The sequence below is a fragment of the Lepus europaeus genome, chromosome 1 (assembly GCF_033115175.1).
Source record: "Lepus europaeus isolate LE1 chromosome 1, mLepTim1.pri, whole genome shotgun sequence".
Classification (NCBI taxonomy): domain Eukaryota; kingdom Metazoa; phylum Chordata; class Mammalia; order Lagomorpha; family Leporidae; genus Lepus; species Lepus europaeus.
The window spans coordinates 145,686,039-145,701,106 of record NC_084827.1 but is presented as its reverse complement, the minus strand read 5'-3'; the positions used below and the strand labels follow the sequence as shown (position 1 = coordinate 145,701,106).

General features: G+C 50.1%; 1 protein-coding gene across 1 annotated transcript in view; it reads right to left on the bottom strand.

Moving 5' to 3' along the window:
* Nucleotides 1-15,068, bottom strand: part of CDK15 (cyclin dependent kinase 15) — a 104,882-nt gene that overhangs the window by 16,851 nt on the left and 72,963 nt on the right. The window contains exon 12 of the mRNA XM_062190028.1: nucleotides 5,298-5,346. Coding sequence (XP_062046012.1) covers nucleotides 5,298-5,346 — 49 coding nt within the window. The remainder of the gene's footprint in view (nucleotides 1-5,297; nucleotides 5,347-15,068) is intronic.

Below are 15,068 nucleotides of genomic sequence, written 5' to 3'. Positions count from 1 at the left end.
CCAATTGTTAGCCAACTGGCTTCCTCAGTGCAGAGGGGGGGGAGAGAGAGAGAGAGAGAGAGCAAGAGTGAGAGAGAGAATGAAGTACCCAAGTCCCAGTAGGGACAAGTCCTCAGGGTGATCTGATGTTGAATGCATGACTCGGTGACTGAAGGCTGGCTCCGGGAGACGCCCGCCAAGGCTGAATCCCTGCAGCCCTCACTATAGGATCCATCGGCAAAGCCAGGCCCTCCAAAGGTGGGGAGGGTGGTGGACACAATCAGGCCTGCACTGGGATCGGGGTGAGCCTTTCAGAGGGCCTGACAGTGGGGCCCTCGTGAATGGCATGAGCACCTTTTCTGAAAGACGCTGGGGGGTGCCCTCTCACCCCTCCCACCACGTGAGGACAGCCCAAGACGGGGACATCTGTGCGGCAGACAAAGCGGGCCCAGACCCAGCGTCTGCTGCTGTGCTCACGGATTGTTCTATCATCCAGGACTTCTCAGCTTCCAGGCCTCCAGGCGGCCTTACCCGGGTTAAGGTACTGTGTTCCAGCAGTCAGAACCAACACAGCTCCAGGATGGAAGGAGGCAATCAGGGAAGGCTTCCTTGAGGAAGTAGCATTTGAGCTGAAAGCTGAAGCTTGGGGACAGGCGTTGCCTGCAGAAATCTGAGGTGCTCGGCAGGAAGCAGGGTGGTGGCGGGGAAGAGAATGAAGGCTCTCGGCTGGCCTGGGACTAGAGGCAGGGAGGGGCAGGTGTGGGTGACGCTGGGGAGGGTGAGGGGGTGGGGGTAGCCTGCAGGCCCGTGGGTCTTCCTGTTCCCTATTTACTCGGCAATTGTTTGAAAGTCTTGCCAATCATTCCGGGCCACCCCATGTGCACAACCCACAGAGAGAGTTACAAGTGCAAGCCGCAAGAGACAGGATGATGTGGATCCTGGAAAGCAACCACAGCCTCATGTCTGCCATTGAGAATTAAGTTGCCCGGCCAGGAAACACCTCAGCAGATCCTCAGTCAAGCGCAAATAGATGGGCTGACTTAACGTCAAATACCCCAACACAGAGCAGGGAAGAGCAGGTACGCTTTGCCCTCCAGGTGCCAGGGTGCAGAGATGCTGGGAGAGCTGGCACAGAGTTGTGATTTGCTTAAGATTTGCATAAGAAACTTTCTGGTGCCTCATTCCCATGACATAAAACTGCTTGTGCAAACAGGTGGCGACCTTGGCTTCCTAGCCAGGTTGGAGAAGAAATGTGCAATCCCCAGCCCTCACAGATTGCCAGGTCAGTTAGGAGAGCGAGGGAGCTGGGTAGAGGGCTGCTTATGAGCCGAGGAAGGGCTGGCAGGTGTATCCTGCAGCCAGGGTGCCCGGTCCAGGTATTTGCAGGTCCAGGAAGCAGGGTGTGTGTGTGTGTGGGGGGGGTGGTAGGAGGGAGAAGGCTGGTGCAACTCACTAGAGCCCAATGGCTAGACTGGGCAGGGGAGTCAGGGAAAATCTCATGGGAAAAAAACCATAGCTGCTCCATCCACACTATTGGGCAGGAGGGTGGGGGAGGGGGCGTGTGCCCAAACTGGAGCCCACGTTCACTTTGCGCAGCCTCACAGACTTTCTGGTTAACTAGGAATTTCTGGGCTTTGAGGGGAGTGGGGAGGTGGTGGTGGGGGGCAGGTGGCTGTTGGCCATCGCCACCCCAATCATCCATGTCTTCTCTCAGGCCACTTGGCCGCTGTAACTGTGGCTTAGAACCACTCGCTGATGAGGATCGGGAGCCGCAACGTGACCTTGGTTTCCCTTGGTCCGTGCTTATGCAGGGGTCTGGGGAAGCTGATGGAGGTACTAGGGGCACCCCCTTCCTTGTAAGCCGTGCACGTGAATTTGCCTCCCAGCACCTGTCCACAGAGGCCATGTGTTAACACCGCAAGCCTCGCGAGGTTCGCTCCTGAGCTCGCCAGCAGTGTCTGGCGGTGAGGCGAGCCCTCCCACCCAAGCAGCGAGAGTGTGGGAAAGGCAGAGACTCCTGGGACGAACCTCTCTTTCTAGCTGCATTTCAAGGAGAGATACGAGTTCCATCGCCAACATCATACGGGTGCCTTGCAGAACACTCGGAAAATTGTATCCCGCATTCGGGGGGGACCCCCTTCGCTCAAAGACGATCACTACCATTTTAGGGTTCATTTTTCTCTTTAGTCCCTTACTTTGATGCAGATTACTTTTTTTTGTTGTTTCTTAGGAAAAAGGGATCAAACTGTATGCTGCTATAGCTTACGTTTTCCACTCGACTGGATCATCTAGGGTGCCATTTTCATGACTGCATCACACTGGGATACTTGGGGAGAGGAGCTGTGGGGAGAGGAGTACTACTTGAATCACACTGTGCCAAATGCCCTCAAAGAGAACTCTTGGTGTACACGTGCCGTGATTTCTTCAGGATAGATTCTTAGAATCAAAACCCTTGGGTTGAAGGATCAACAGCGTGGTTCAAGCATTTGATTGGCACTGTTCTCTAGAGAGTTACAGCCATCTCCATTTCTGCGAGTGGCCCAGCCCGTGTCCACTCCACTGCAGCTGGCCTGACCCGCCACAGGCCACGTGGTTTATAAAAAAAAGTCACTAGAAGGCTTAACATTGGGCAGTGAGTTTAAAAGATGTATTGGGTGCTGGGATCTCTCTATGTAATTTTTAAAAATTCAGGATGAAAATACAAACAGTAAGGCAAAAAGGGAAATCAGGCTCTGTGACTGCACGAAACACCGTCTACCAACCCAACTCCCAACACATCTCAGATCTCAGACGCTCAGGGGTCTGAGACAACCTTTTGAATTTCTTAACACAAGCCGGCTCCCTCACTCCCCGTGCTGCCATTGGTCTTTGTGCTGCAGAATGAGGCTGCCACCGTGAGCAAGACAGAGTTCTGATTTTTTTTCCCCTAGAAAGAAGAAAAGGGCAAGGACAGAATGCATACTTTTCAATGCTCTCAGTTTAGGATGTGGTGGTAAAGTAGACGCCCACGATAAGGCAGCCCTCTATCCGCCAGTTCGGCAGCCGGGGACTCAATCCACTGTGGATCGGAAATCTTGAACAACAAAAAATTGCATCTATACTGAAATGTACAGACTTTTTTTCTACAAGGAGCTTCGCCTCTGTGCAGTTAGATACCCAGAGGCGGCTGCACATTCGGCCCCAGGAAGAAACGCCCTGGATGAGCTGTCCTACAGGTCGTCCATCTAAACCCTGAGTGTGTACTTACTAGGTCCACGGTGAAGAGGTCACCGTCACAGCTGTCGCGAGGCCCTGAGAACTGCTCCCGGGCCTGTGCACGGTTCCACTGCTGCTCTGTAGGAATCGGGGAGGAAAGCCAGGGATGCCCCGGCTGCGCTGGGTTCCCCATACTCGCGGCTCATTCACTCGACAATCCTCAGAGACCCGAGGACCAGGCGAGGCCTGCCTCTGCCGCTAGCTTAGCTGGACAACCCTGCGGATACTGGTGAATGACTCTGAGCCTTAGTTCTCTTTGGCACAGGCACGTCATTTGGAAGGATTAAAGGTAAACATGTGGGGCCGGCGCTGTGGCATGGTGGGTAAAGCTGCCACCTGCAGTGCTAGCATCTCATATGGGCACTGGTTCGATTCCCAGTCGCTCCACTTCCAATCCAGCTCTCTGCTGTGGCCTGGGAAAGCAGTGGAAGATGCGCAAGTCGAATCATTCTTGTACATGCAGCCATCTGCTGGGCACACAGTACACCTCCCACCTAACACTAGTCCTTTCCACAGGGCTTAGCATTTTCTCCTGTGTTAACCTAGGCTAGCACTGTCTAACATCACTTCCGGTGATAGAACTATTCCTATGTCTGCTCCATCCAATATGGTAGCCATGACTCACACATGGCTAAGGAGCCCTTGGAATACGGCTAGTGCAACTGACCAACTGCATTTTAAATTGAACTTAAAATAATTTAAGTAGCCACCTGTGGCTCGCTCTAGACGTGACTCTTTGCTTTGAAGACTTGAACTGAGAGAAGCCAAAAGTGTGAACAAAGGCAAGTAGAAATTGCCAGGAGTAAGGGGATGGGTTGAGGTGGTGAGTGTCATGGGGATATTCAGAGTTCAAGTCCCGCTCAGCTCTAGAAGGAAGGGCTGAGGGCAGAGCCACGGGACAGCAGCAGCAGCAGCAGCAGCAGCAGCTGGTGTCACCGTGGTTTGCAGGTTTGGAGTTACCATTGATTTTGGAAGCCAAGAGCAAAAGGAAAGAAAACCAGAGGCTGAAGTCCAGATCTCTCCAGCTCAGCATCAGCGAGCCATGGCTGGCAAGCAGTTTACCCATTGTGGCTGAAATGGTAAAGAGCAATCCCCAGGCACCTGTCTCCAAATAACGGTGAGTTCCGGTTACCGGAGCATGAAGGTCCCTCTGGGTCAAAGGGCCTTTGGTTGTCCACAGTTCCACGAGCCCCGACCTGTTTCACTGTGTGTGCCTTGGTGTGTGTCCAATGCACGATGTGGCAGCCTCTTAGAGCGCATGAGCAGTGGGTCGGGGGAGGCCACCGCCACCACACTTCCAGGCAAGGATGGCGGTCACGTGTTCAGCCAGGATCCTGGCGGGGGCATCCCCCTGCCCCCGCCGTCCCCTCCCCACCTGCGAGAGTGTGTTTTGCTTTGACATTTGAGCTCGTTTCTCCTGTCTCTGATGTTTTCCCCACTGCCCTTTTTGCCTCCTCACTGAAGCAAAAAGAACAGAGCCTCGGCTAATTACTCTCAGATCAAATAATACTGGTTATTGTAATTGGTCACTGTCCGAAAACAGTGCCGCTCTTCTGAGCTCCGACGTTGCCTGGCACAGCTTAGTTAGCTAGCTATTCCCGGAATGTCTCTATTATCTGTTTTACCCTGCAAAAGAAAACTAGGGATTTGTTGAAAGCTGGTAATAAAAGTCTGCCCTGGTCTGAGCCGAGACTGGGTAGAGAGGGCCTGGGAAAGCATGACCTCCATGAATCAAGTCCCCCTCCAAGGGCCACTCAATGAGGTTATTTGGTTTCTCTGTGTCAGAGAAGAATAAACCCACTAGGTTTGCTCGCAGGCCAGTGCACCCTGGTTCTCAGGGCCTGGGCCATGGCGGAGGGGCACACAGCAATTTTAATGACCAAACTCACTGCAAGTGAAACGGTTCCAAGGGAAAGACGGAACAGACTCACTCCCAGGGGTGCTGGCTGTGGCGGGGGCGTCTTCCTGGGGCCCAGAGCCCCACTTCGAGGGACTCAGGGGCTGCTGTGCAGGGAGGTGACCCTCCAGCCTGCTTAAGGGTGACTTTCCAAAGCGATGCTCACCTGTCACAGACGTTCTGAAGGCTCTGGGGCTTCGGCAGCTGGAACCATTCTGGAAATACACATGAAGAAACAAACATACATTAGGTAGCACGTGGGCTAATGAATGCCTTCGAAGGCCACCTCTCCCAAGTTCTGGCATCTGAATGGGGGAGGGGAGGGTCGGTAACCATTATGGGCTGAACTGTGTGCTCCCTCCCCCACCCCCACCCCCAGCCCCCTCCACAAACACGCATGTTGAAGCCCTAACTCCAAATACTTTGAAAGCATCTATGGAAATGGGCTCATTGCAGATGGGATGGGTTAAGGTGAAGTCCGGTGGGTGGCCCAGGTCGACTGGCCTCGTCCTGACAAGGGAAGGGGATATGAACACACAGAGGCAGGAGCCATCTGCAAGCCAAGGAGAGATGCTGCCTGCAACCTCAGAAGATCCAGTTCTGCACTGCCTCCATTTCAGCCCACCCAGCTTCCAGAACTGCCGGGCCATACGTTCGGTGGGACTTGGCGAGCGTAACCCCAGCAGACTGATAACAAAGGTACTTTTAAAACTTTGTGGAAGAGCAAAATTCAAGAGCTAAATTTATCTTGGTGCAAAAAAAAAATTGAAATCCAAGCACAAGTTTTTCCCTACTATGCCTTTTTCCATGAACTTTTTGAAGACTGCCTCCTACAGTTGAAAAATTCAGAAGAGTCAACATTTATTTAACACATACAGTGCGGAGCATGAACTAAGTGCTGGGGAGAATGTAAAAGAAATCTCCCTCCCTTGCCGAGTTTACAATTCATTTGGGAGAACAAAGCAGACACGCAGGCATGAAGTCATGCCACAGTGTCTCAGAGACTCAGACGCAGTGGAAGTGGAGGGGCTCGTTTTACGTCACATGAAATAAAAACGGGAATGAATCCTGGTTGGAGTAATCCAAAGTGGGCGATAATAGAAGTTAGAATTTTCTTGGGCGCACTCTATAACATTTACACTTGGGTGCATGTGTTTCTATTATCCCTGGTATTGACAGTATTTAACCCACTGTTTAACCCCAACTGCACCGACTCTGAAAGGGAACAATTTCTCTCTCATTCACGGATTGAATGCTTTCTCTAGGCAAGGCCTCGGAGGAGCTGTGGAGGATGGACGCTGATGCTGCTCCTCACCAAATCCCCCGTCTTTCCCACTGCGCACTCAGAGAGCAGTTCAGCTCTCGTGTAAAATAATATTGCTGGCTGGTATTTTTCTTAGGCCTGGAATGATGTAATTGCTTTGGTCTTAAGAGATCTCTTCTCCCAGCTCCTATACAAATAGGATAAACCAAGACTATGTATCACAACGAAGAACTTAGTCATAGTTGGGCAACACGGGACGTATTGGGAGAACACGGACGAATTCGTGTTGGGTTGTGCATGGAAAGACTTGGGAGACTCCTCAGAGCATAGTGACAGTGCAAATGGGGAATCAATCTTTCTGCTTCTATGCCTGTTTTCACACAACTTTATTATTTGAATAAAAGGCATATGTAAGCAGCCCTTGCCATCAGTTCCTAACCCCTAGGTTCTGTGCTCAGGGATTTAACCAACCGTGGATGGAAAATACGAGTATTTGGGAGAATACCTGTCTCGGGGCTTGTTTCCATCATTCCCTAAAGAATACACAGAGCAGTGATTTGCATTGTATTCTATCTTCTAAGTAGTCTAGAGATGATTTAAATGATCCGGGAAGATGTGCGTAGGTTATATATATATGCAAAGATGACAGTGTTTACCTAAGAGACTTGAGCATCTGTGGGTTTTGATATCCTTGGAGGCCGAGCCTGGAACGGATCCCCTGTGCCTAGCGAGGGACGACTGGATTCCTTTGGAATTTCAGAAGTGAGTTCAATTAAGAATTGAATTTATAGTACTAAGAGCTGTAGGGTGAAAGCAGTGATCAAAGAAGGCGGTTTAAGCTGGGTTTTCAAGGTCAGATGCAATCAAGTGTGGACCACTCGGCTGGCACTTTATAGTCCCAGGTGGGTATTAAGGGAAGCACTTGTATATACAAGCTATTTAGTTTCTGTGCAGTATGATTTTGGCTGAATTCAAAATAGTCTGTAAAGATAAGAAGCGGGCATTTATTTAGCATGTTTATTTCCAAAGTCCCTATCTGCTGCCTGTTTACAGTTCTTCCCTGACCAAGCAAAATTAGGATACTTCCTCATTCTGTCATTTTGCAATTTCCAATCAACATAATAAAGTCCATTTCAACCCTTTCTTGTCTTCTCTTTTTCCTTCTTAGAGCTCTACGTGCTGTGGGTTTTTTGTTTGCTTCTTTTTTGGCCAAGAGTATTTTGTCAAAATTAACATTATGAGAGAGAGAGAGAGAGAGAGAGAGAGAGAAGCACTAACAGCTCTAACAGCTATTCTACTCCCTAAATGCTTAAAACAGTGAGGGCTGGGCAGGGCTGAAGCCTGGAGCTGGTTACGCCATCCACGTGGGTGGCTTGCGCCATCACTGCCGCCTCCCAGGGTCTGCGCTAACAGGAAGCTGAATCAGGAGCCGGAGCCAGGAATCAAACTCAGCTACCTTGATTGAGGATGTGGCATCGTAACCACTGGGCTAAGTGCCCACCCCGGCCTTTCGCTACTACCTGTACCTCTCATGCTGTCCTGGAGCCCGCGTCAGGATGGAGCCCACGTCAGGAGTTAGCTAAATGAGCACGCATGAGGGGCTGCCAACTGACTGTGCTGCTTCGGTTCTACTGAGGCTCAAAGCAAACTACACCGATCCTGTCCGCCCTCGGGGTCCTTAACCTAGGCTGCAGGTAGGGGTCTCCCCACAAGGATGCTGAAAGAGCTCAGTGAGGCAAGGATCCTAAGTGGCTGCTCCGAGCATTCACCAAAATAAACCCAGTTTGCCTTTCCTTCCTCTTTGTCTTCCTTTAAAAAGTGATGATGGGCAGCGTAAACGGCAGGGCTGAACCCTGCACCTGGAGTTTGAGTCCCTGCCCTGCCACTTGTAGCAGCGGTGTGACCTGAAGGTGTTGCTTAGCCTTTAACTGGGCCTCACTCTTCCCATCTGCAGAAGGGATCCAACATTACAGTTCCTGCGGCACAGGGCGGAGAGACCCAGCACAGCACGGATAATCCACATCTTTCCTCGTTGCCCATGTGCCCCGGTTCTCTCCCTGCTCTCCCAGATTTCTGCCTTGTGGCTGTCCTTGGGAGCCTTCTACAAGGACCTCCCTCTACTGAAATTCTGACTTGCTCTGAGCTCCTATTCGGATAAGCCTGGTTTGATTTCTTCTGGATCCTCAGCCAGAGGTGTGTCTCCTTGCTGTTTGGTGTGGGAACAGAAACACAGACTCAGACAATTTCTTTTCCTCTTACGAACTCGAGGATTTGAGGGAAATTGCTTCACCTCTCTGGTTAAGTAAATGAGCAAGTTTCCAAGTCTGTAAAATGGGCATCAGTGCACCTGTCGATGGGACGATTGGGTAAGGTGCAGCAGGTCGCATTGGGGAGGGCTCCGTGAATGTCAGTCTCGGCCTTTTCTTCTTCTTCTTCCCTCATTTTATACTTTTTTGTTTATTTGTTTTGTATTTGACAGGTAGAGTTACACACAGTGAGAGAGACAGAAAGGTCTTCCTTCCATTGGTTCACTCCCCAAATGGCTGCTATGTCTGGTGCTGCGCTGATCCGAAGCCAGGAGCCAGGTGCTTCCTCCTGGTCTCCCGTGCAGGTGCAGGGCCCAAACACTTGGGCCATCCTCCACTGCCCTCTCGGGCCACAGCAGAGAGCTGGACTGGAAGAGGAGCAACCGGGACTAGAACCTAGGGCCCATATGGGATGCCAGTGCCTCAGGCGGAGGATTAACCAAGTGAGCCACGGCGCCGGCCCCCTTCTTCCCTCATTTTAGAGAGGTGGCGTGGTCTAACCATGGCAGAACTGCTCATGAACCTCACCTGGGGGACTCCACAAACCAGGCAGTCCTGGCCCCGCCCCCCTGCTGCTGGGGAGGGTCCAGGCGCTGGTTAGCTGTGGTGCGGTTATTTTGTCTTTAATGGTCTCCAGATGTTTCCAGGGAGGAGCTAAGCTTAGCAGAGGGGCTGCAGACCCAGCGTGAGGGCAGGCTCGGCCCTCACCAGCGACAGCACACATCCCAGAGGCTCATTTCCTCCCGTGAGGTTGCAGTGAGAACTCCATTCATCAGTGCACATGAACATTGCAGAACGCGGTGTCTGTCATGTGCTTAATATGCCGCTGGAGGGTGTGAAGGAGGAAGCAGGACAAAGCAAGAGGACTCTATTCTCCTAAATTCTACCAGGACCTGGGGGTAACTACCTCCTGAACTCGGGACAGATTTGTGCTGACTCCCCCCCCCCCCCCATGTCTATTCTGTAGCTCCATGAGTGGGATCGAAGGGTTGATGTGTTCAGGGCCCACCAGGGAGCTGCTAGGAAGCTGAGCCCAAGCCCAGTGCTTGTCTGTGACCACCCTCCCGCTCTGATGCAGATAACCTGACGCTGAATGACCTTGTCTCTCTCCCATTGATTTTTCCCAGTAGTTAAGCTGCAAGCGATCAATGCGAGAATGATCCACAAACAGACAGGCATTTTACACAGCGCCATTTCAAGAGAAGTCTGCTCCTCTGGCCTTAATAGCCTCTAAAAATAATAGGTCTGGAGGTAGCTTGTTTCCCTTCTCCTTCCAACGATGATACTAAATCATTACACCAGATTTTTCTCCATCTCCTCCCTCTGCAGCTCTCTTGAAAAGAGCTCTCTCGTTTGAGTTCAATTGGAATTCAAGACAGGAAAAGCCATGGAAGTTGCAAAAGAAAAGTAAAGAAGCAGAACATTTTAATTTCCAAACTAAGTGGGATGAAATGAAAACAGGGGCAGGATGATTGCTGTCACAATGAAAAGCAGTCCCTTTTCCAGAAAGGATTTAGAAAGCTCATTTCACAACGGACTCAAGTATGGTAACCTTAGTCAACAGAGATTTGTTGATTGATTGATAAAACATCCCTGGGACCATTTGGAGTCTTAGCTCAAGGTAAAACATTTTCTAGTTACTATAGACTTGCCACGAGCACCCTAAGGTTATCTTATAGTGTGGTCTATGAACTACATCTCTGGAATTTCCTGAATACAATACATTCTTGAGATACCATATGGTTAAATAGTTGATAATGTTGCTGGCTTTATTTTGCTATCTCAAGCAGTAACTAAAAAGTCTGTAGCTCTGTTTCACCCACCTGCACCTCACCCCTACCCTAAACACACACACACACACACACACTCATCCCTCCCTGCTGCTGGCTCCACTCTTCAGGGAGTTGACACAGCAGCTCCCTTAGTCTTTGGCTAAGCAGCCTTTGCCGGGCTTTAGATCCTTCCTTGAGTGACTGGGACTCTGTGAGATGATGCTCTCCCCAAGGATACTCCTTGACATTGAGTTTGGTGCTGCAACTCATAGTTTCTGTGGCTTCTGAGAAAATACCCCATCCCCTGAATCCTGTGCCTAAGGTCTATGTCAGGAAGGGCAGGTGGAAGCATTGGGCTCAGTCAGGAGTCTCCTTTCTCAGGGCCAGTACCACGGTGAATGTCTCCACTGCAACAAATGACCTTCGCGCTCTAGCCTGAGCATGCTTTTCCACAATTATCATAGTCAGTGATGCAGCATTTGACATCTGCCCTCCCCTGCAGTCTTTACACATATATGGGGCCATCAAATGTCCACACAAAAAGCATATCGTGAAAAAACTGCATGAGTTCTAAAAATGTTTCACATCAAAATTAGCTTCTTTTAAAACTGCACTATTCCATGAACTTCTTGAAGTTCCTTCTGTATGGAAGGGCTACCACATGCTGTTGTTGGGCTCCACAATGAGAATACGCAGACACGGTACCTGGCTCTCCCGCAGCGAGCTTATGGTAGGGTTTCCATGGTATTATTTATTATGATTTCCTTGTCCTCTTTAGTCCTTTTCCGTTTCCAAAGGCTCCTTTTCCTCTTCCTGGCTCTTCAGTGTGGGGTTCCATCCTGGCCTTCTCCCCTTTCTCTGAGCACTGCCCTCTGGGCAATTAAATTCACACTTGGGGCTTTAAACACCTCTTTAAGCAGATGACTTCCAATTGTGTATTTCTAGATTGTCCTCTTGTAATTACAGGCTTGCATTTCTCACTGATTTTCAGATATCTCCATTTGGTGGTCCTGCAGGTATCTTAACCTCACAATGTTGAAATCTTCTGGGTCCTCACTACTTTCTCCCTTTATTTCCTAAGGCAGTCAATAGCTCTATCATGCTCCCACCCATCAGAGATAGGTTTCTGCCCCCAGCTCAGATCCAAGCAGTCACACCTCCCACTGACCACCTCCTATATGCTTTGTAGATGTGTCCTCTTCTCTCTTTACCCCTTGCCACTGTACTGCTGGAGACTTGCAATTTGTCTTCTAAAGCATTGCCACATTGCTTCTGGTCTCATCTACCATCAACCCAATTCTACATGGAGTCTTCCAGCAACTTCTTCTAAAGCTAAACTCTGTCATCTCATGCCCTGGTAAAAAGCATCCAATGCCCTCTCTGTGCTTATAGGTCAAAGTCCAAATCGTTAAGATGATTACCAGGCACTTGCCAATCTGGTCCCCATTTCCACCTTTCTACCTCTAGTTAATCTCGATATGTGGCCCAGCACAAAGGCAACATTCCAATTAACTTGAGCAATGCTTTGTGTATTATCAGATACAGCTATGTGATGTTTGGTGAAGATTCAGTCCATGATGGATTGATTATACAACAGCAGCCCAACAAGATGAAAATGGAGCTGAAAAATTCCTGGGGCCTAATGACGTCATAGTAGTCCAAACATCATAGCACAATGTACTATTTATGTTTGTGTGTGCCAGTCATATGAAAGTATAGCACATACAATACAGGATACTTGATAATAAGTGACTAGGTTACTGGTTTATGTATTCTGCTATACTCTACATCACTTGTTTTAGACCATACTCCTTCTGATTGAAAAAGTTGACTTTAAAACAGTGTTCCATGGGGCTGCTGTTGTGGCATCGTGGGTAAAGCCACTACTTGCAGTGCTGGCATCCCATATGGGTGCTGGTTCAAGTCCCAGCTGCTCCACTTCCCATCCAGCTCTCTGCTATAGCCTGGGAAAGCAACAAGAGATAGCCCAAGTCCTTGGGCCTCTGTACCCATGTGGGAGACCTGGAAGAAGCTCCTGGCTCCTGGCTTTGGATCAGCTTAGCCCTAGCCATTGCAGCCATCTGAGGAGTGGAAGACCTCTCTCTCTCCTCTCTCTCTTTCTCTCTCTCTACTTCTGCCTCTCTATAACAACTCTGCCTTTCAAATACATAAATAAATTTTTTTAAAGGTCTTCCTTCCATTGGTTCACCCCCAAAATGGCCGCTACGGTCGGCATGCTGCGCCAATCCAAAGCCAGGAGCCAGGTGCTTCCTCCTGGTCTCCCATGCGAGTGCAGGGCCCAAAGACCTGGGCCATCCTCCACTGCACTCCTGGGCCACAGCAGAGAGCTGGCCTGGAAGAGGGGCAACCGGGACTAGAACCTGGCGCCCCAACCAGGACTAGAACCTGGGGTGCCAGCGCCACAGACGGAGGATTAATCTATTGAGCCGGGGCGCCGGCCCATAAATAAATCTTTAAACAAAAACAAAAACAAAACAAAACACAGTGTACCATGGCAGGCCAGCAGCAGCCTCGTACGTCTGTGTCTCCCATGTCTCCTCATGGCATGGAGAAGCCACGTTGAGCGAGTGACCTACACCACCTGGGTAAGTTCACTGTGTGATGTTCGCAGATGCCTTTCCAGACCGTGACCCTGTGGCTGAGGGGCACGTGGCTGGGTCCTTGCTTTCCTGCCCTTCTGAGTCTAGTTCTTTTGTCTGAGAAGTCCCTCTCTTGCTCATCTGGAGAAAGCCATCTTCCTCTAATAATTGTGGAGCCCCGCTAATGTCTCCTCCACTCAAAACCACCCTGAAGTTCCCTGCGTGGGAGTCTCGCATTGCATGTCAGAGTGCCTGGTTGGAGTCGCGATTCTAACTCCAGCTTTCTCTAGTGTGCACCCCAGAGGCAGCAGATGGTGGCTCCAATACTTGGGTCCCGGCCACCCATGTGGGAGACCTGGATTAAGTTTTGGGTTCCTGGCTTTGGTCTGACCCAGCACTGACTGTTGTGGGCATCTGGGGGAGTGAGAAGGCAGATGAAAGATCTCCGTCTCTGACTCTCTGCCTTTTTAAACAAAATGGGGGGGAAATGTCAGTTACTCCAGATAGCCCGTTTCTGTGCCCTACTCTACGTCTTACAGAGGTTGACCGTGCAAGATGCTGGCTGTGAAGATAGGGAAAGAGCCTCTGCTTGAAGCCAGTTCCGTGACACTCAGCACCACTAGGCTTCTTTCTTCTTGAAGTTGGAAAGAATACAGCAAGGTTTTGCTTTACTACTTGTAACATTTAAATTTTTTTTAAATTGATAAGTAAAAATTATACATATGGGCAGCACTTGACTTTAAAAAAATATTTTATACCTGCTTTCACTCACTTGCGATTTTCCTAATCTTAATTAAGATCATCTACTCCCCTCAATTAAAAACTAATAATTGCCACCAAATAAATTAAAGATGAGGAAACTAAAAATAAATGTAGAAACTAGAAGAAACTATTAATGAAGATCAAAGTGGGCTGTGTATCTAAATTAATTTCACTGACTGATGTGGGGGACGGGTTAATAAAGATGTTAATAGTAACTCCCCGGGAGCCTTCGGCTGCACTCCAGAAGCGAGACGGTAATGAGCCCAGCCGGGCTTCAGAGATTTGGTGAGCGCCAGTGGCTTCATTAGCTGTGGCGAGGGAGGGCCGCTGGGGTCCCAGGGTGGAGACTGCACTCACACTGCATTCCAGGAACATGGCGCCAAGCTCACAGATCCGAGAACAGGGTCATTTGGAACCAGACTTAGAAAAATGTGCTTAGCTGGTCTGCAGTCTAGGGCATTGTTTTAACGACCAAATCAATACGGTTGCCCTTTGATTGTTGAGGTCATGCGGAATACCGCGGTGAACTTCACCTTGGAGTCTAAAAGGCCTGGATGTTCTGGGCGGCCGCTTCCTGGCTGGGTGACCCTAGGCGTGATGCACACCTCTGGAAGCCTCAGCTCTCTCATGGGTGCAGTAGGGATGAGGCCTTCCTGCTAGGCCTTTGGGAATCAAAGTAACGTAATGTATGTAAAACGCCTAATGCATGGCGGTGGCTGATAAACATAGTTACTATTACCCAGGAATAAGGTGCAGAACTCTTCAGAGATTCTTTCTTAGCAAAGTGGTCGGAAGCAGAATCATTACTCTTAGAGGGTGCAGCTGGAAGTGGAACCCCGGCGTCTAATTCCCAGTCGTTGATTTATTTCACAAACATCCACTGAGCACCCACTAATGCGCTGGTTAGGGGGCATGTGGGAAATGCTAAAGGCACCAGACGTGGTTGGGTTTGCTCTGTAGAAAACTCCAGCCTTCTGCCCACTTCCCCACGTTTGGAGCAATGAACAACGGGAACATTCATGCTGCCTGAGATTTCGGAGCCCTTGCTGGGTGCCCACTACGTGGCACGTAGATGACACAGGTTAGGGGCGTGGGCCCAGCATGGGCAGCCGTCTGGTAGCGGTGCAGGTGCTGAGGGCAGCATGGACCCTTTGCCAGACAGAGACAGCCCTAACAGGCGCTCATGCTGACTGAGATCAGTGTCACAGGGCTGAGGTCTGCTCCTACCACGTG